Below are 22,556 nucleotides of genomic sequence, written 5' to 3' on the forward strand. Positions count from 1 at the left end.
TTGAAATCAAAGATGGTTTATTATGATTCCATATCTACTACGTTGCATTGCTGTAGCAGAAACCAATGAGACGCACTGGACCCGTCTTGTCTTATAACGCTTTTCACAACTATACAGGCTGAGGGATGATGAACACCTTTCAGAAGGAGGGGTGTAAACTGAAATTGAATTTCATTCACAGGCTCCTATATAGCCAATCAACAAGTTTAATCATCACATTGAACTAGTTTGTGCTACATGAAACTTCAGAGCGGACAGCAAGCAGCAAGCGTGGACCTTACGGCTATGCATTCTTTGGTTAATCCATGTGTTTTTATTCCTCCATGGTTAATCTATAATCAGAAAGATTTTTCTTTCACTGGTATATCGTTTAGTTCCAGGAGAGTGCGCAGTATTAAAGGGTAGCTGCAATCAATTTGTTGTACGACAACCTTCGAAATGCACCTTCGTGTCTGAGTTAATCTTGCTTCACTAATTCAAACGTGTATTTGACTACATTATTGTTTTTATGCCGAGTAATATCCATATTCATGAGCAAAACGGTGACGTAATTTCAGGACGAAATCCTCAATGTTACATTGGTTTGTGAACAAAAGTCCTGCAATTCGTAGACTTTGCTGAACTAAGTTACTGAACAGATCAGTTGTTATTTATGTGCACAGAAATAAGCAAGTATCAACCCCTTTCTCAGAAATGTTTTTGGTAAGTTAATCCTTGCTTTACAATTTGAAGCGAAAAATCTATGCAGTGAAATATGTCTTCCCAGCATGACAAGGCAACAGCGCCCTCAATTGTCTGGAAGAAGAGCGTGGATAATTTGAAGTTTTTACGAAAGTGCGCTTTTCAATACATTTAATTAAAGAGGAATGTGACAGAGTTTCATTCAATAAGGAAAAGTACAAAGTTGCAGGGAAAAAATGTCTAAGAAAAAGATGCATACGTAAACATGCACGTGTACGCTTGTGTGAGATAAAGTCTATTACGTTGGAACAGAGGCTAGTAATGAACTCCTTGAAGCTGATCGAAGAATATAACAATTTTAGGAACGGTTAGTACTGCTGACAAAAATTTCCTGCATAACATTCACTCTATCAGTCACTGCCCCCTTCTGGCACTTTGAATTTCCAACGTAAAGAAAACAATGTTCCAGTCCTAATCCCCCTTTCCTCCAAACAAAATGTAGTTCCTTCCATGATGGGTATTACCCCCGGTTGAACTGCGTCTTCGAGGTCCAGTGCGTAAGAGTTTCGGGACACTCGTGTTGGTAACGGCAAACATTCCCGTCCCAGGCAACTGCTCCACTATTTCTTTGCGTCACGTTCGAGCTAATGAGCGCTTGTCAAAATGACGCAAGCAATGGTGGGTCAGTGACGGGGTGCGGCCGGTATTAGTTCGCCGCCATCGAGGGTCCCGAAGTATAGTTAATAAGACTAATATTTTATATTGAAACGTTGTGAAAAATATTTAAAAATTTAAAAGAAGACCGTGAGTATGCTACCACAATGACAGTTTTCATGCATAAACGGCAATGTCTGAAGTCAAGCTAATAGAAAAGCAGCGCCGCTGTCAACAGGGAGAACACAGTAAGAGGCACGCTGAATCCGACGGTGCCCTGACCGTTGCACAGCGCCCCATCGCAACACCAAATCGATGAAGTTGAGGATGCAAACTTAAACCCTTCCACTTCCACACACGGTTCACCTGGCTTGACACAAGTGCGTGTCGTCGAGGTCCCAGCGGGAGTGTACTGTGAAGCTTTGAAAGCCACTTCTATTTTCTAAAATGGCGGTAAAACAGGAATAGATAAAAGCAAATGTAAAGGATGAAGGATATGGAAATAAAGAACAGTGCTTAAAGAGCAACTCTAAGGAAAACATTTTTTTTCTGATTTTTATCTGCTCAAGTAAATTGGAAACATCCGAATCGAACGCAGTGTCATTTGTTTTCAGAGCTCAACTATAACAAGCTAAAAAGGGTTTTTTTCATGTTCATGCCAAGATGCAAATTCTGAACATGCTGAATGTAGATTGCGTCATCCTGAGAAACAGAGAAAACGAGGGGGAACCCTCGCCCTGTGTTCATAGTGGATAAACCCTTGGCCATTGTTTGGCGTGCCCAAGAGAATTATCCACTACCAACACAAGGTGAGGGTTCCCCTCGCTTTATATGTTTTCTAAGAATGACGCAATCTACATTCAGAATTCGCATCTTGGCATGAACAGAAAAAAACACTTTTTAGCTTGTTATAGTTGTGAGCTCTGAAGACAAATGGCACTCCGTTCGATTTCTATGCTTCCCTATTTATTTGAACAGATAAATTCTGAGAAAACATATTTTCCTTAGAGTTGCTCTTTAACATTTAGTTGAGCCTAGTTTTCGACCCTACTGGGTCTTCGCCATGGTGTGGAATGCTGGTTTGAATGTGGAGAATTCCACATTCAAACCAACAGGTGTCAGCCTCCCCAGTCTAAGATGGCGCCAATAAACTCCAAGCTGACCGCATCATGATGACCTCCCACATCTTCCGAACTCGACCATTTTGGGCGTTCTGCAGTGGTCGCAGCCTTGAGAAAATGTCTTGTAGCTCCACCCTCCACCCAGTCTCGCCTACTCCCAGTCCAGGAAACCATTCCTGCCATTGTCCCCACTGTGCCACCTGCAATTACCTACACAACCCCCCTCTTCGTCGTCGGCTCCATGCCCCCCCCCACCACCAGAAAGCAATTAATAGGACAATAAAAAGGTATAAAGTAAACTCCGAGAATCTAAGAGAGCAGGCCCTATACCATGCATGATGGCTGCACCCGTTTGGTGTATTTTCATGAGTCACTTACACTCTTTGCCACCATTCTCCTCTACGCGCATGCGTGCATAATTTTGATTTTTCGTCAGGGAAAGGTTACGCATGTAGCTGTGCAACTTACCATGCACTGGCCGCTGCATGGTACCTGGTCGATACCACTCGGCATGAACGGGTCGATGCACCCCTTTGGACCGGAGGTCACTTGACCAAAGTCGGCGTATGTGCAGTTGTAGCACTGCGCATTTACTCCACACCTGCCGAGAACTATCAGGAGAAATCATAATGGATGACTTGAAAGGCAAAACAACAAAAATTAATTCAGAACTGATAACTGGCTAAGAAATTTCCGCAATTCCTATTGGTCAAGAACCCGTCACGTGGCCAGCCTTAAAGGGTTGAAGCACTGTCTGACTAATTTTAAACACTTTTGGGATGTTATATGAAACCTCGGCTCGAGTTAATAAGCAGCAACCCGGTCTTGTTACCTATTTATTTTTGTTCGTTTAAATCTTTCTTTTCAAACATTTTTTTCACCGTTTTTACGTATGAACTTGAAACTCTATAATGGGTGCGTTCGATTAGCTTCCCTGAATACACCAGTTTTATACTCAAGGGAAGCCTCGAAATGAGGCTATAATCGAACGCTGCAGTGTATTCGCCAAGGCTTTCTGGGAAAAAGGTCAAGTCCCCGCAACGTTCCATCATGTCCACGCATGAACAGTCCATCCGTGACGTAATTACACTCGGGCAGCCTCCAGAGACCGGCTCGCCAGCCGGGGTAGTGGTGGCTAACACCAGGGCAGGCACGAAGATCAAGTGATGGCTAAACGAACGCTCTGTGTAAGTTTGACTTACACGAATAAGCTAATCGAACGCACCCGATAACCCGATCCATTGTGACGTCACCAGGTATCGAATTGCAAGCAATACATTTTCTTATACTTTTGAATCTCTGTAAAATCAACCAAGAGATACCTTATATCCCATTTTGATTGTAAAAAAATTAAGTCTTTATTTAAAGTTACCTGACCCGTGTTTCCGGTCGGAGACAGAAGTGCCTTGTAATTCAAAATAATTGGTAATTGACAAGAATTGCTTTCAACGATGATATCTGTGAGAAGTTTGATTTAAGTAGTCGAAAAATTGAAGATACATTGACCTCCACGCAGACAATGCATGTGTGAATTTTGAAACTGATGACGTCTCAGACTGGAAGCTAAAATGATAAAATCTTTAATTTTTCAAAAATCTCTACAGTTTCAATCCTGAGTGATATAATCTTGAAGTGCCCTTTATGATGATATAATAAATATTAGCCGTGACAAAGGCGTTTGGGTTATTTTCTTCCACCAGGCCATGAAACGCACCTGATTTTTCTATCATCTTGTGGCAACCACTTTGAAACCAGATGAAAATTCACATGTGCATAGTTCGAACTATGAAAAATTCACCAGTTGATGTTGGTATTGTGCCAAAAGGGTACGAAAGGCAAGGGGAGAAATCCGGCTTTAAATTCGTCGTATTTTGTACACAACTCAATGCATTTCCTTTTTTCGGCCAGGACTTTTCAACACAAGAGGGCGCATATCAAAGTTTGGTTCAAAGACTTATCATACTCCCCGGCTCTTTTCCTAAATTTCTAACAGGGCACATTCTACCAAATCGTTGGATTTCTGAGCGCGAGCTCGTTAGTATTTTGTGATCCCACGTGTTGTTAGAATAAAACAGGCACAACCAGTAGAAATCATAGAAACATTTCTATAAATTCCGACATTGGAACTGGTAGTTTTCAGTTCGGAGTATTTCTTTCAAAAAAAAGCCCAAAACTGCAGGCTTATTTGGGATAGAGGCGGGAGGCTACATTAAGAGCTGAGCGCATGGTTTTACTAATTATTTTGGGGTATCTAAGTTTGGGGAAAGGCAAATAAAAAAATGATTCACTTGGTTAGCCCCCATAAAACTGAAACGAAAAGTGATATTCTGGCCATAATCTTGAATTTCCAGTGGAAAAAACAGAGGCCAGCCTTTTCCGAGAGTCAACAGGCGGCGCTGTTTCAGTCTGATTTAGCACAGACTGTTTTCTTTGGGCGCATACTCTGGTGTAGGGGAACCATCAACCACTCAAAACAGACTAGAAATCCGAAGAACAAGAGGGATGTTGTTTACATGCACAAACTGTGTATCGATTGTTAAAAAAAATGGAGCGTGTCCGAGTAAGGTAAATCCGAATTAGTGTCCCTGAATGTGAAAAAATGAAGATCGTGCCATTGTCTATTGAGAAGAGGTGGAAAGTTTCGGACTACGGACAATACATGTATAAAGGAGCGTTGTCTTGCAGACAAGTGTAGTGAGTAAATCAGCAGATAGGCTGACAGGCAAGTTGCAAGTGTCGGGCATGTCGATCGGAGAGTAGACCCACACGTATGGCTGCGTGACGGCTCTCTTTCTGTGTTTAATATATGTATTAATTTTTGTCAAATTTCTGCCTAGATGAATGATTTTTCTCTAGTATGATCCTGATCCTTTCTTGTCTTACTTCCACTTTAGCATGCGTGGCAATGAATCTGGAACTGCAAGAACAAAAAAAGGCGGGACGGGATCCATTCTGAGTCAAGTGATGGAGGTTGGTGGGCATGTAGAATCGAACCCGTCATCAATATTACATGTATGTGAAAAAAAGGTGGAATCACAATGTAGCATTCTTTTCAAAGTGTGCAGACCTAGATATTGAGATTTACTACCATCATGATATTGGAACTTAAAAGAATACGGCTTATAATAGACAAAGAAGAAAAACATGGTTTCGAATTCTATTTGTATTTTAGATTCTTTTTTTCTTTTGTATAAAACTGACAAACGAGAAGACTGAACATTGATTGAATTTTTTTTTTAATTTATTTGAAATAATGGGTGGAAATAAATTGAGGAAATAATTGATCCCAATTGATAGGACACAAGATTAGCTTTTCGAAAGTCATTGCAAGTTATTGCCTCTGAATGAACTTTGAGGCCCCTGAATGAACTTTAGAAGAACATTATTTTAAAAACTGCTGCACAGTGCTTGGCGGCTGCAGTAACCTAAAATACAAACAAAACAACCTGCAGGGCCTTATGTTTCGATCCCAGCAGGATCTTTCTCAATGGCAATGGTTATACATGCACATGCACCTGACAATGTACATGTACAGCATGACTCCCCAAAGCATAGCTGGAGGCAGCCGGTAGGCACAATCATGGTCAAGCCTTAGGCCCCAAAATGTCATGGGTTTCTGATCAGGAATTGGTTCTGAAACTGGTGCGGCGACGTGGTTTTGGCTCATTTTTTCTTAGAAATGACGTCCACTTGCTCGACATGTTTGCCTTAGAAAGAGCCACGTGTTTATTTTCAGAGATTGATCTTGCTAGGCCTACATTTATACATCGCAAATTCACGCAGGCCTTTTAACGCATGCCAATGGGCACATCATGTGTCGATTCGCTGTAGTCTGGTTCAAAGATGAGAAGATCCCTGACGACCCCATAATAAGATCGGAGGGGAATAGTTAGATCCATCAGGTTTGGTAACCAGAATTAGGCCTACATCGTTGACGCACGAGAATATTTTTACCGTAGGTGGGTGACGTGATCAAATACGTGAATTGATTTTTTGCAGGAACGCAAACCGTCAGCTAGTATTATTCATGTCAGAAAATGTCAACTATCGTGAAATACTGAAAATTCAGTTTTGCATTTCTTTGCCTGTACGTGTATTATTAAACTTATTTTACTTTTTATGCGGTTGCAGTACGATATGAATGGTATACATGATGTGTGTGCATGTACCGTGTTTCTTGGCTTAACTTCGCGAACGAAGATCATGAAGGTAGCGGTCCACGTCGACAGCAAGCACGTATGGGATCCGCACGTCTGGCTGCAGTGGCAGCAAGGGGAAATCTGGTCGGGGTTAGCACTGTAGTAAACTGCATTTCATCTCGTTTCAGAACCGTGTGCATTAAATTAAAGCGCTTCCTGTTCTATTATAGTTCTGCATCTCACCATTCATATTAGCTGTTGTCAAGGATCGGGTTAAAAATATATGTATGCTTTGTCCTCTTCAAATGTGGATTTTCCAATATGCATAATTGTTAAAAGTCTCTTTACTGATGTGTCAAAATTGGATATCATTAGTACAAAGGAATTGACGATCATGCAAACCAAACTCCGGTGCATATAAACTATTCAGAAACTGGTGAGGACACTATGTTCCTATGATAATTGAGTTGATTTTAACAGAGAAGGAAATTGACCTTGGGACTTGTTTTTAGATAAAAAACGAAAAAAGTACAATATATTTACCAAAATTAATAAATGCTCGTCGACTTCAAGGAACAGTACACACTTTGTAACTATCCAACATGTAACCAACAAAGTTATTGTTCAAACTTAATTAGATTTTATTCTCAGCGTATGAAGCATTCACAGAACAAAACTTCACGTGATCGAATCGCGGTCATGGTGCCAGGGTTGTATAGTCGAGACAATCAAAAGACCACACACAGGACCAGACACGAGACCATGCACAAGACCAGTGTGAACAATTAACTAAAGAAATGAATTTGTTGCGGTGCATTTGCATAGCTTGTGACTTAAATTTAAAAAAATTACAAACGATTTAATAGGATTCTCTGAACTGAACAAAGTCAGAAAATGATCATCGAAGTCATACCCGGCTCGCTCTCACTTCCTGCCGCCAAGACCATTTGTGCGCGCATGGGTGCATAGTTATGATTTTATTAGTGCAAGGTCTACTGGAGTACGGTTAAGCAGTAGGCCTCATGAATAATTCATGTTTTGGACTCACCCACCGACGGACAAAATTCGCTTGCCGGCGGCGGCGCCGCACCGTTCCTACGCAGGTAAAAATACGCTACGGTGCCTATAGAATGTGCAACGGTGCACACACAAAAAAGTCAGAATTCACCCTTTTGTACCCTCTTGTCGAAATGACAACGCTTATCACTGGATTCCCCTTGTTTCAAACTATACGTTAGCTAGTTTTTGTGTGGTTCTGAGTCGGGTGTCGTGGAGATCATTTTTAAGCGGAGTTTAGGGTTGCGTTTGATGGTCTACATGTAATAAAGTCGAATCGCAGATTCTGGAAAAAAACACTTACAGTGGTTCGTCGCATGGCCCCTTATGGCAAGCATTTTGTTTAAATAGTGGATCGCGAACAAAACAGGAAATTCTTGCAGAGGTGGATGACGGCAAAATAATACATAAAACTCTAAACTTGAACTTAGTCGATTCCTTTTTTCAAAACACAAAAAACCTCTGATGAATAAAATGTAATTTCTTTCATTGTTCTTTTTCTTAAAAATAAAACAATAAAATAAAAAAATAAAACCAACCGTTGGAATCGGTTGGTTCTTAATTCAGTCACTATAAAATTACCCTGTTACTTTGTCATCTGTGTACGAGTATACGTGAATTTCAGATTTGGGGAAATGGGTCAATTCTAGGCACGATAAGCTTATTTCTCTTTCAGGTTAGGCAATCTTTCCCCTTCCATACGTAAATATGTTTATAATTTAAAAACTCACCAGGACCGTCTTATAGACGCAGACAACTTGCAAAACGAGCAAATGAACGAAAAAGAATCGCAAATTCTTAAATTCTATAAAGGCAGGTCATTTCTCCCCTTGATTGGCTCTGGCGGCACGCCAGAAGGTTGTATATACCTGTCCCCTGACCTACGTATTTGGATGCCTTCGACTACGGTAAATAAGGAACAGTGCACGGAATCCTTTTTACTGCAAGTGCAAAATAACTATTTCACAAAAACGGAGGGACCCCCCCCGAAACCAACTGTGCCACGCTCAATATTTGAAGGTCAAGTCTACGTACACGAGTGCGATCCCCCGTGCACTGAGCATGGTAGTTAACAAAATGTACCGGTACGTTTTGGGCTGCTCTGTCTCGTAAATATGAGCACTGTGCGAGAACAATATAATGTTGATTTTCAAAACATTGGTATCAAAAGGACAGCAAAGAGCAACTTACCGGTATTCTAAGAAAGTCTTAAAGGCTCAGTACCTTAAAAAGTGTTGTTACGATCCGAAAAACTCCAAACTATTTATGAACAGTAATTATTCCAAAGCTGGAATTTTCTCCGATGCAACAACGAAATCAAACAAGATCACATTGATACAAGGAACAAATAAACAAGTATGATTTAATGAGAATGTTACACTTAAAAATAGTAACAAAGAAAAATGTTGATGGAAACTAGTTTACAATGATGAGGAATATCTCATATAAACAAGGTGTTCTTACGGGCGAGAACTTGGTAAGGCGCTAACAGTGAAGAACGCTGGACTCCACAGATGGCGAAAAGCAGTTCAGTTCTTGATTGTGCAACAATAAGCTGTTACGGGGACGCAGACCACGTCCGGCGTGATGACTACGAAGCAAAATTAGAGTCAAAAAGATCGGAATATGTTTTCCATGAAATGTAATGTAATGTTTAATTTTGAATTCCTTTTTTCAAAACCGAATGAAATTTTCGTACCTAACATGCCTTTTTTGAATGAATTTTTTTAACCCAACATGTTTTTAAGATTCGAATAAAATTTTGTAGGCCTGACATGTTTTTAAGATACGAATAAACTTTTTTGGCCCTAACAGTTAATTAATTCATTAATCGTTAATTACGATAATTTGGCTAAGTTTCTGTTTTTCTTCTAAACACGTTCGAGATGAATTCTCCATTCATACAGGCACCAACAACTTGATGGACGGTTGAATTATCGACCAAGAAAGGCAAAGCCAAACTGCATGGCAAGACAAACAGCGTTTAGTACATACAAGTACAGTACTGTAAGGCCAAAGTGCACGTGCATGAGCCGACCACATCCCCGCATGCCAATAACATGCAGGTGGTGGGAATATGATAGGTCTACCTGCAAGTTACGTGTCTTGAACCATACAGTTCGCATTTCATGGCCGTTGAAATAGTTGGCTTGAAAATTGGGGTGCTGTATCATCGGTTGTTATCATTGGCGGTGGCTAGATCGCGTAGAAAACTGCTGGCACTTTCAATTTGTCAATATTGATTCTAATAATATGAGCGATAATTTTTTTTCGGTCAATATAGGACTTTCATGAGGACAAAATTATGATCCCGTGTATAGTTAAGATGAGCTTTTATAACAGCACCTAATCTGAAAAAAAAGCTCTTAAATTCTGGGAAATTCATGACACCAAAAGCTGCATATGCATCGTGGCTTTCGCCGGGAAGGGGGGCAGACATGACTTTGTAGCAACAACATCAGGAACAAACCCGGGAACGACCATGCACGGTCACTGTGTATACGGTCTGAAAACGATTGAATAACTCGGCTCTGTGGACTTTTAATTCACACCTTCTCAACCATTCGTCGTATTAATTCGTACGCTTTAATATGAAGTTGAGTCCACCAAATGTGACTTGAATAGTAGCCAAGTCAGGGATGACCAATCAGAGGAAACTGCGGACTTCACTGGCGTTTGGGGGCTCGGGCATGTCTTGGATTCCCTGGACTTTTTTGGGGGGGGGGGGTCGGGCGATACTCCGTCGCAGCTAAAGATGTGCCCGAAGTACTCGACGCGGCTCTTGCTGAATTGGCACTTGTCCTTGTTCAGCGCGAGGTTTCGCTCGCGGAGGCAAGCTTTGAGTCGCGTGTCGTGTTCTTGCTGGGTGCTGCCGTATACAAGGGTATCATCGCTGATGTTCAGAACTCCCTCGAGCCCTTGCAGCGTGGTATTGATGATGTTCTGGAACACCGGCAGCTGAACAAACGCCAAAGTTGAGGCGTTTGTAGCGGTAGAGTCCAACATGTGTCGAAAAGGCATTGAGGTGACGGGACTCTGGGGACAAATCCACTTGATGGTTGCCTGTATTGAGATCAAGCTTACTAAATACAGTAGAGCCGTTGACATCTGCGATGATGTCATCCATGGTGGGGGTCACATGTCGTTCACGCTTGATGGCTTTGTTGACATTACACATATCGACACACATGCATGTCCAAGTCAAGTAGTTTGCGTAACTCAGCCTCGACTTTTTTCCAGACTTGTCCTCATGGACTTTGCACTGGCAGCCTTTGAGTTTACCGATACCAACGAAACGATCAGAGTACAGTTCAAGCAACTTATGTATCTGTGGCGAGTCGGCAGGTTGGATGTTATGTGCGACATGAATGGCCAAGCTCTGCTGCTGTAGTGAAACTGACAAGTGTGTCCCCCAGCTGCTTTGTCACAAAGAATGTGGACTTGACAATGACATTAGACGAATTGTTGGCTACTGTGGCATCAAACAGGTCTACGACTTCAAGGGGGGTGGTACTGCTGTACACGAAGACTTTTGTGTTCGTATGTCTGCGCAGTGTCCGAATATCTCGGGTGTTGTAGGTAGCGACAGCTAGACATGTTGTTCACAGATGCACCAGAGTCGATGACGGCTGTGACCGGCATCTTGTTGATGTGAACAGTCACAACAGGTTGTTTAGAACGAGCGCGTGCCTTCACACCAAAAACATACCCGTCCTCGGAGCTAGTGCAGCATGGTCGACAGCATGTACTCTGGCCTTGCGAAATGGTGTATTGTTACGCGGGCGGCCACGACTCATGCAATGTTTTGCGAAGTGGTTCAACATTCCACGTGTGACACGTTACGCCTTTGGCGGGACACTGTTTCTTGTGCGGGAATGTTCCACCACAATTACGACAGGTTGTGGTGAGTTGAGGTTTGGCCATGTGCGTACCCAGTGGGCACGAGACGTCGTTATGACGTCTTAAAGACGTCTAATATTGACGTCTTATTTATGTCTTTTTTGAGTCGTATATGCAAAGCCAAAAGACGTCAGCATCCTGACAAGTAAACGACGTCAGTTGTCCGACTAGAAAAAGACGTCAGCGTTATGACGAGTAAAAGACGTCAACATCGCGACTAACAAAAGACGTCAACATCGAGACTAATAAAAGACGTCAACATTGAGACTAATAAAAGACGTCAACATTGAGACTGATAAAAGACGTCAACATTGCGACTAATAAAAGACGTCAACATTGCGACTAATAAAAGACGTCAGCATATTGAGCAGTAAAAGACGTCAGCATTAAGACGTCTTTTATCCATCAAATATCAAGGAAAAAAGACATCTGCATTGAACGAGTCATTTTTTTTTTACTTTTTTATGATAAAAAGAAGTTCACATGCCTTAACACGCTGCCTGGCTATAAAATAAATTTTGACTGAAGCGACTGTTTACAACTAAACAATTTTTTTTATTTAACTCTGATTCTTCATATTATAATAACCTGTTAGCACACTTTGCTGAAAATGATGGTCTACACAAATATTATGTACCAATAATATTTCTGGTAAATTCAATGGCTTTGGACAGACCACTACAATTGCACCCAGCACGATCAAAGTGACGATGAAACAAGGTACACTTGTGTTTACACTTCCTGGATAAAAGCAGTTAAAAGGTTTTACTTTTACGGACAAGGCAAGAATGGGAAACATTAAGCACACAGTACATGTACATGTAGTATAAGCCATGTAACTGAATATTTGGCAGAACAAAACATTTCCAACCAGGCAAGACTTAGTAAAATACGTTTTAGATGTACATGTAATGGCATTTATGAGAGGTAGAAAAACAGACATCAGTTGGTGAAAAGATGTATGCTTGTACTAATAAGACAATTCAAATCGAGTTGGCTTAGAATTTAAAAAAATGGAAATATTGAACACTTTTTGGACAACATTTTGTCTCATGCAGTGGTTTGTCAAATTTTTAGAAAACAGACTATCCTGGAACAGGATGATCTCGTCAGTTACAATTTAAATTACTGTACGTGTTTTAATCCTGCAAACAATTTTACCCATGCCCCCCCCAAAAAAAACCGATCAGACGTGTAATTTTGTTATAACCGTACTTTAAACAGCCTTCATTGCTTCAACCTGAGGAAATAAACCTGAAGAAACAATGTTCATATTTTACTCGAACAACAAAAGGTTTAAAGTTTCAAATAAGACCAATACAAAAATAGGCTTTATGCTCATTAGTTAAATATCACCGAAATATATGAAACAGCCAGGAAACAGGTCATCTGATGCACTAGACTGGTCGCACAGTTATCCGGTGGGCATGCCTGCTGAATTACTCAGGGCTCTTGGTTTGTCTCTGGTAGGAATACTAAGCTTTAAGTCCTTCGCTATTCGTTGTCTTACTGCAGACACTGTTGTGCCGCGTGATGCAACACTTCCTGCAAATGTTAGACAAATAAGACAATTTATTTTTGTAAAAACTTTAAGGACTTTGGTGGCAGTAAATAAACCAGTCCTCTACCATTGTTTACACCACGTCTGAGCTGAAGTGCGCATATATGTTCATTGTGATTGAGAATGAAAAAGAATTTTTCTGCCACCAACTGTCTCGAGCATGTCTACATCGAGTGGCCAATATTGTACATTGCATCACATAAATGTACTGCCATTACATTTTCACAGTTTAGTCTCACCAATACAATGGTATAACATTTAATCTTAAAAGGGTAAATTAGACTTATTGACACTGTTAGTATTTGCCATATTTGATGACGCTGAAGTATGGGCACTGTGGCAAGCCCAGATGCTCCTTACTGCACTACGACTGCGAGTCTACGTACGACTACGAATAAACACTGTCTGTGGTCCACCCATGGAGGTAGGAAACAACCGTGGCCAACCCGGTTGACTGTTGAGGATTAAAATTATTGCGTTTAAGCCTGACCTCTGCTTCACCAACAATGCCCATACGTAACAGAATTACAGTTTATAAGCACTTACCTTTTAAGGAAGGGCCTAACCTGTCTTTCTCTTCTTTAAACGGACAAGCTGCTTGCAGCGATACTTGTACATGTACATGTACTCGAGCTCTCTTAATTCAAAATTATGAAGAAGTCTGGTTCCCTGACCTGAAGATCTTTATTCCATTTGAAATACGTGTAGACGCCAAAGTCAATAGACCTAACCGTAGTTCTGGAAGCCCGTTTTGACTTTTGGACATGACCTCAGTCTTTGCCATCGCTGGTTCCAGTCGGCATGCTCAGAGTCTCCTCGGAAGGCTGGAACCAGCTAAGACTAAGCCAGAGCCACTATAGTAGGGCGGTGCACACGCTCGAAGCCAGTCGTTGCTTGCGAGCAAGCAGGCAATGAAAGAAAATAGCCTCATCCATTCTAAATGTAGGGATATTTTAATGTCGTGTTATTTTAAATCAGACGAGGGGGTTGAGGGTCAGTTCCACTGCAAATAATAATAAATCACAAGCAGGTGTACTAAACCACACTCGCAATTCCTCTAGTGTTAAAATTTCCCTGTAAGGACATTCGCACTATTGCTATCCCACACATCCCTCTTCACGAATAGATGAGAACAGTCAAACAGAACAGTCACCTGCGGCCGCAGGCGGGATTTCGCAATACACTGTATGCCATTGCTCTGTCGGACCTTCCGCGGTGAAACCGAGTGAGAACCGGCAAAATCCGAGACAAACCAAAAGTCACCGTGCAAAATCTTCATAAAGTAATCTAAATCTTTTTCTGTTGTATGTTGACGATTTGATAACGACTGTAAAATGACGTCGTAAAGACGTCGTGTGTTTCATGTATTGCTTGTTGAAGAAAACAATTCAAACAGAGAGGAAAAAAAGACGTCGTTAAGACGTCGTTTTCTCCTTTCACTGTATGTGTGGTACCGATGATTTGATAACGACTGCAAAACGACGTCTTAAAGACGTCATGTTTTTTTGTGGTCATGGTTGCTGAAGCAATGTTTCTAACCGAGGATAAAAGACGTCTTTAAGACGTCGTTTTTTTGTCACGACCACTTTACGACACACGACCACATAACGACCACAAAAAGACGTCTTTCACGCGTCGTGTGCCCACTGGGTAGATGTGGCTGTTTGGAAGTGTGTACTTTATGCACTGTTTCCGTACTGGTGCCAGGGTGTTGTTCCATGCTTTGGGCCTGACTGTCTGCGAGCTCATAGGCGCGTGCAGTGGTAAGCAATTTGGAGAGAGAAAACTCTGCTTCACGTAGGGCAGAGCGGCGAAGCTTGGAGGATGAACAACCACGAACGACTAGCGACTTGACTTCGGAGTTCCGGTCATGGAACTCGCATTTGTGTGCCAGCTGTTGGAGTCGGGTGTGAAAATCACCAACTGTTTCTTTCAGAGCTTATTTGGATTCTCGGAACACAACTCATATTCGATGTTGCGTTCAGGAGAAAGGGACTTGTCAAGTCGATCTTTAGCCGTCGGGAAGTCAGACTCAGTGTCAGGGAGTGTCTCAAAGATGTCCATAACTTCTTGGCCTGCATAGTGCAGTAGCAATCCCCGTTGCTGTGTGTCATCCACGATATTGAAAGCAATAAGTAGATTTTCGAGTCACTTTATTTACTTGCGCCATCTGAGGCCGACTGTGGAGGGCTCTGTGTGTGGCTGAAAAGTTGTTAAGGCTGGCGGGTAAATTTGGCGTAGCCATTGTGATCGGTGTACCGCAGAAAATGACACAGTTCAGCGTGAAAGCAATGCACACGGTGCGTAGACCAGTAGGCCTATACAACGTTGAACGGACATGCGACAACACGCACTGTCAATTCTAACGGTTAGAACGATGCTCAAAACTTACTCAGTTTTATGCGATCGCGACTTTTTGTCAGCCACAAGATGCTCGGATAAACAGATCCTGGCCATCTTCGTCGTCAGTTGTGGAATCTCGAGTGTCTAATTCGGTGTTCTACATAATACTATGAGCTGAGCCCGACTTGAGGATAGGAACCTGTCATGCAACACTAATTATGTATTCCCTGCAACCACGTTTCTGACCTTTGACCTATGGTATGCGGACTACAGGGCGCCTTACATTACAGAATTAGGGGTGGTCCCTTGGAGAACGAATGACTCTGAATACTACATTATCATATCACACGAGGAAAAAGATGAAGAAAACAGTTTTGTTCAAAGGTCATTAATAGAAGTACGTGCACAAAGCTTCTTTTCGGTCTTATATGCCACACTGTGAAAGATTAGGACACAATCTGAGACCCTCATTTATTTCCTGTTTAAAACCAGTGTATAAAAACGTTAAATAGTCATCATCTCAAAGTTAGGTTCATAAGGTAATGTAGCCTATGTTTGCATCCAAGTGCAGTTTTAGGACCTCTATACTATGTTAAACACATTTTGTGAGCTGCTGTGGTAATGAATAAGCCTTGTTTGGGATATCATTAAATTGTAGTCCGTGCAGTAAAAATAAAATGGAATGTGTGCAGAACAGAAGAAAAGCCTGCAGGCCTATGGGGCCTATTTTCTGAGAAATATTGCTTTCTGTCTACTATCTATCTGTCAATCATGTTATATTTATGAAGCAAATTAAAGTAGTGCCCGACATTTAGTCTAGTCTTAAAGTGTAATGTACAAGTGGAATCACCAGGTTTCAATGTCAAGTATAGGTCTGGCCCTGGGGTCTACACGACTGCACATTGAGGCATTCCATTACGATGTACATTTGTCCAAGCATAGAGCAAACAACGTACAAGGATCGTCATCGGATTCTCCTAACATTTTCACTTTTTCAGATTAAACAGAACCAAGCACGTGGGCCAACCTCGTTAGTATCAAAGAAGCACATGTAATCTTAATTAGGGCTCTTCAAATATGGTAACGATTATATTCCTGGCAGTGGGCTCGCAGTTCTTGCGTGTCCGGTGCCATTTCTACACGGGCATCGGCTTGACTGTTTACAATTTTTGACCTTTCCAACATGGCCGCCGTTCCAGCAACGAGTGACGTGTGGACCTGCCTTTGGAAAGAAAACGGACGCGCGGTGAGCGCGTCTTTCAGTTTTCTTATATGTCTATGACATCGACATCCTGAGATTCCTGACTGCTACTGCGTACCCATTCATGGACAGTCCAATTGCTAACTTTGTGCAATGGTAAAATAACCACGAGGCTGCAGAAAGTGATATATCATCAGAAAATTCAAGTGAAAACAGCCCGGCATGTCACGGAGAACACAATCGGATTCGGCAACAAAATACGACAGATAGTATCTCAACACTGATTATTTGTGTGTCAAACGAGAGATAAACCACGAGAATAAATAAAAAGTGAGAAAATAATCATAGGCCTATATAACAATGTCGGCACAGCAGAGCAAGTTAAGTTTGCTGTAATTACGTACACATTTCATCATGTATCCCGTGACTTCATGACCAGGGATCGAACTTCCTTTTTAATAACTCAAAGTCCAGACGACTTGACTTTTTTTATTTACTTTTCGACGTGTGAGCACGTGCTCCCGGTTGTGCTACACGGACGGCCGAGTACGCGTCTGGACTTTATAGCATAGACCTAGAGTACCGCGGCACCAAATGTTTTGTGTACAATGTAGGCCTACTGTTGTCTGCAGTCCCAGAGGACGGCCCATTGCAGCGGCCTTGTGATGCCGTTTCATATGCATTTATTTTATAAGAATCTGACTTTGCAAAGTAAAGAGCTTTGTGACCAGAATCATTTTACATGCTTTCTATGGTTCTCGGCGCCGAATCATCGTGAGCGTTATATTCCGAAAAGCATTGTAAACGGGAGTGCTATAACCACATAAAAAAGGTACACAGTGAATGGGCGTGCAGTTGGGGAAAGGACAACAGAGCGTAACATCGGCCCGGGTGAGGGAGCGCGCTGTAACAGGAATCTACTTCCTTCTCACACTAAAATAAGGAGTAAACCGTAACGCATCTTCTGAAGAAACCTTAAGCTGATTTGGACGAACTTTACCATGGAAACAGCGCTAAGAGCAGCGCCGTTGGATTGACGCTTTTCCCTTGCTGCACATCGCGGGTTTTCTCCGCGGTACTTGTCTAATAAATTTTCCCTCTCAGAACTCGTTAGAAAAGTATTATTGTATATGGTTAGAAAACGTAGGTATAGGTAATTCTTGTCATGTATATTTTAGGACGAAATACAATAAGAAAGGGCTGTAATGATTGTGTAAACAACTGCATAGCCTCGGTAGTGTGACCAAGACACAATGGCTCTCCAAACTCGCCGGACGCTACCATTTTTAGTGTCGGTAAATATATGTACATGTATGTACGCCTACGTCCGAGTAATTGGTGGAAATCGTCGTAGAGGATTGTTAAAAAACCCACAAAAATACAAAATCAAGCAAGAGAAGTAGACCTACGCCCTTAAATGCATGTATATTCTTGTATTTTATGCACTTCCTCTTAGTAAGTTTGTACCGTACACCCTATTTATAAATTGGACTTGTTCCACTATGGATGCACATCACACACACACAATAGCGTGCACTAGTTCAAGGTCAAATCCCACCTGGTGTACATGTACATGTACAGTCCCTATAATGACTGTATTCTATGGAGTTACCATATTGACGGTAATCTGTGGAGTGATGCACTTGTCTTCATGTACATGTACATGTATGTTATGAAGATTTTTTATTCAACTTGAGCGGAAATTTGTGAGAAAAGAATTGTTTTTTTATGCCCCTTTTTTCTGAGGGATCATTTCTAAGCACTCATCAGCTCAAAACGACAATAAGCAAGCGGGAGAGGGCCAGAGAAGAAATGTTTCAAGAAAATTGATGGTTTTTTTTTATTAATAACCTCTTTAATTCCACTGTTTAGTTTCGCCCATAATTCTTTTTGTGATTGATTTTTTTTCCCAGGAGAGAATACAAGCTATATCCCCTTGCCTTTCCACCTCCGGGACGTCCATGAAATACAGACGTGGCAAAAGGCTTAACATACACCTGGCAGAACAAAAACAGTTTCCTGAAATTTCACAACTTCACCCATTCCTACCAACTTTTCTTTTCATGAGGACTGACAACATGGTCTCTGCTTAATGTAACTGGTGTATGCGTCAGGTAAAAACACCTAGAGATGTTTATATTTACAAAACAAGTTAAATTTTTACTAATATCGAGTGCCACTTTCTGTATGTGGGGTCAATATTATTGTCACCGAGTATTTTAAGTTGAAGTGACCACATAAAAAAAGTTGGCAATTTTTTTTTTAAACAGTGAAAAGTTGAGGAAAGCTGTTTTTTCTACCAAGTGTATGTAATCCTTTTGCCCCAACTGTATACTGGTCATTAATATAGACCAATAATCCGTTCAGTGCATACACTTACCCACGGCAGATAGAATCACAGTCAGGATGATGTTCATGGCTGATCCAAGCTGGCTGATCCAAAATCCGCGATTAATTTTATCTGCAGTACATAGGCAGAGCATTTGAGAAAACCTAGTTAAGAGAATGTCTATAAACACGGCTGTATTGCGAATTCAAAAGTTTGGACAGGAAGCGTATATTTTGCATAAGCTGATACAAAAAGGTTCATCAAAAAAGTGATTTTTATATTCAAGCATAAAAACACCGTGCAGAATAAGCATCTATCGCTGTCTTTCACACTGGGTATTTACGATATAATTTCGACGTTCACTGGAAGTTGGAACGAAACATGTCTGCAAAGCAGGTTCAAAAATATCGGTATATGTTGTGGACTTCCTTCCTCGTTTGGTCGACGATAAAAACACAGCTTCAAGCCATACCCCACAGAACCCTACCGCCATGCTAGAACAACGATAGTAACGATTCCACAAGAGGAGATCACCCCTAGCCAACGACCGCATTAGGTCAAGACATTTACGTAGAGCAGCACACCAGCCCCGGACAAAGATACAACCCAAAACAAGGATCATTATGTTAAAACGATATAGGGCGTCTGAAAACACATGCGAAAGGTGAAACTTACAGATCTAGCTTGCAGAGTTTCGCTCGCGTCAGCAATGTGTCGGCAATGTACAGTATATATGTAGGCAGCTTGAGAAATGGCATTTATGCTCAGCACTATATGACGTATACATGAAGATGTACAGGCACTTTATGTTCGTGGCTGTGCGCAGCACCTTTGGGGTGTCGTCCAGCATCATATTTTTTACACAGCACGCTGGGGGAACTCGACTTGAATAAAGGCTATGATTGTGGCTCTGGAGGAAGTCATCTTCCCTTTCCTCCCAAGTGAAGTCTGGCATTTCAAAAGGGGAAGCTTTCACCAGGCGGGAAAGACTAGTCTCTTTTCAAAACTGCCAATTAAAGCATTTTTCCATATTTCCGAATAATGTATGATAAAAAAAAAACATTACCGTCCGGTGGGGCGTTGTCGACGCATGCGCACGTAATGCAGCTTTATGTTTGGTTGAATTAACATTCACGTTAGGCTATAACTCATTCCCATCACGTGAAATCTAAGTATGCTGTGCGTGCAATCAAAAACAAATCTTGCTCACTTGTCTGCTATATAGAATACTAATCAACGTCAAGCCCAACAAAAAATATCAGATTGCAAATATCATTCCACATTTGCTTGGAAAAATAGTTTAGAAATTAAGGCTTGAATACAATCTGCAGCATCGCTATTTCAAATGGAAAGAAAACCAAAAGGTGAACGTTACTTAAATGGCAACATAAGAAAATCATCATGTAGAAATCTGAGAATAGAAAAACAGGACGGCATATTAACCATAGAAATTTATAGATTTCCACTGCAGGGTCGAACAAAGGAGTACGCTCCGGCTGGACGGCAACATAATTGCCAAAAAGGGTAGCAGAACTAATTTTTCTCAGACACATTTTGGTTGCATAAAACTCTTCTTGTTTGTTTTACATTGCAAGGATAAAACCTACTCTCCTTCCAAAAATGGTTCCCTGGTCTTGGTTCTATCTGACAATGAACTATTGATGTTGACTCTATATTACGTCGAAATGGTCAACTGCCAATACATTATTTCTCTCCCAAACAAAGAATACCATTTTGCTCTCGTGTTGTGTCGTGTCGCCGTGCTGAAATTTTTTTCCGAGTTTCCAAAACGATATGATTTTTGTGGGACTTCATAGCGTAATGTTATACCGTGACCTCCGTCGCCACCACAAGGCGGAGCCAGAATGGAGAATACTGGGGTAGATCTTAGCTGTTATTTGACTCCAGTCGTTTCCATGTCAGAATTATAGTAGTGTGGCGGTTTCTCCTCCGTAGTCCGCGAACCCTTGGCTCGCCGGGCCACTCAGCCCGGTCGCGGCGCCGCTCACGCGTGATTTGGCCAGGGCCTGGGTCCGTTTGGGTGGAAATATACCGCCCGGACAAAGGACTCTGAACGAAATGGCACGCCTGGAAAAGATATGTGTGATACCATCTACTTCTAGCAGGTTTATTCACTTCCACTCACTTCCTCAATGCGTGAGGTACCCTAACAAACTAATGTTGAACATTTACAAACGGCAAGGAGGGGGCATGAGGACCCATCGCACACCCCGTCGCCCTGCCGAGATATCCTGTCGCAAAAGTAAGTAAAGGTACAGTACCGGCTCATGTACTCACATGAATTAATTACAAACGTCCCGTCAGTACCCAGTCCTTATGCACAATCCAAGATAAACTAACGATTCAGTCACAATCGTCTACACATTACCTAAATTCCGGTGCCAAAGTTGTCAGTCGATCCAATCTGAACTCCTCAGCAGCTCGGCTTAGACTGACTAATTTTTCCCATTCTGACATTATTTAATTCCCTCCCCTGTTTTCCACAGTCGTGAAAACATCTTTGCGCAATGAAGCAAAACAATGGTCCACAATACCCATTTCAACCTTTCTTCCATTTGCTTATTTTTATCATACTCCGGATATTGTCAAATCCCCCCCCCGTTTTCCATCATGGCAGTCTTATCAGTTCAGTTTCCCACTTTCCACAACATAATTTACTCTCTGAAAACACGTTGTCAAATCCCCTGACAGTTACACCAATACCCCCTTTGTTCCATACCCCCTGACTTGACATACTTGACGGCCCCCGGTTTCCAAACTCCCGGACCTAACCCGAAACCTAATTAAGCGCATCACCGGTCAACCCCATTGCCATTCCTCTGGAGTTTAAAGGGTCACCAGACATTCGCGTTACAGTAGATTAAATTTACGGATATCACAGGTATCTCAGTTGAAGTTGAATATCGGACTAAGTTGTTACGTGTTAAAATACACTATATATTGTGTTATTGGGTACATTGTTTACGATTCCCCACTTGGTGATAGTTCACCATGGACATGTAAAAATAAACCAGTGTCGGGACTGTATACAGATATAGCCCCGTCTCCCTTATTTCTGCTACCACAAATTACACGGTACATGTACATGTACGTGTACCGTACAAAGTTCACGATCGAGCACAACGTGCCAAGCCGACTGCATACATTAGGCAAATGACAGTCATCATGTAAATCACTAGGAGCACCAACATGACCCCAGCCAGCTCGCCACTGGATAGTCTGATCCCTGGTGTTTTTGTGTAAATAAAGTGCACAGTGTATACAAGGTCAGAGGTCATTCATAACAAAATCGCGTCCACAGAACGCTCGGGGTGCACGACTAGAAACAAATCCCCATAGACAGCAATGATAAATCCCCATACTTTACAAATACTTAAAAATACAACTCTCACAGGTGTTCAGGCTGCACAGAAAAATGATGTTCCACATGTCCCCTTTCATTTTCCTTTCAATTATCGGGGGGTTAACCGATGAATTCTTGAGAAATTTTCACCAGAAGCAGACCACCCCTAAAATACAGAAAACGTCCCTGTCAAGAAAAGCAGCCATT

General features: G+C 41.7%; 1 protein-coding gene and 1 long non-coding RNA gene across 2 annotated transcripts; both read right to left on the minus strand.

Moving 5' to 3' along the window:
• On the minus strand, positions 1–20,086 carry LOC110974941 (uncharacterized). The gene is made up of 4 exons (XM_087130515.1): positions 20,052–20,086; positions 19,037–19,117; positions 2,925–3,067; positions 1–1,777 (listed from the first exon to the last, which is right to left on the minus strand). Exons 2-4 carry the CDS (start codon positions 19,071–19,073, stop codon positions 1,544–1,546), a joined length of 414 nt encoding a protein of 137 aa, XP_086986641.1. The 5' UTR covers positions 19,074–19,117; positions 20,052–20,086; the 3' UTR covers positions 1–1,543.
• Positions 12,086–13,765, minus strand: LOC147795885 (uncharacterized). The gene is made up of 2 exons (XR_015423543.1): positions 13,659–13,765; positions 12,086–13,096 (listed from the first exon to the last, which is right to left on the minus strand). It is a non-coding gene; the product is annotated as an uncharacterized LOC147795885 (long non-coding RNA).
• Positions 20,087–22,556: the final 2,470 nt, after the last annotated feature.

Source organism: Acanthaster planci, linkage group LG20 (genome assembly GCF_054643075.1).
Source record: "Acanthaster planci isolate LZ-2023a linkage group LG20, COTS_SCS, whole genome shotgun sequence".
Taxonomy (NCBI): Eukaryota; Metazoa; Echinodermata; class Asteroidea; order Valvatida; family Acanthasteridae; genus Acanthaster; species Acanthaster planci.

What these genes read in the sequence shown, in the direction of transcription:
- LOC110974941 (XM_087130515.1), bottom strand. Translation starts at nt 19,073, where the DNA reads ATGAACATCATCCTGACTGTGATTCTATCTGCCGTGG. An exon ending in TGTGATTCTATCTGCCGTGG is followed by an intron (nt 3,068 to 19,036) that starts GTAAGTGTATGC and finishes TTCTCCTGATAG; the next exon opens with TTCTCGGCAGGTGTGGAGTA. An exon ending in CATGCAGCGGCCAGTGCATG is followed by an intron (nt 1,778 to 2,924) that starts GTAAGTTGCACA and finishes CCGCCATTTTAG; the next exon opens with AAAATAGAAGTGGCTTTCAA.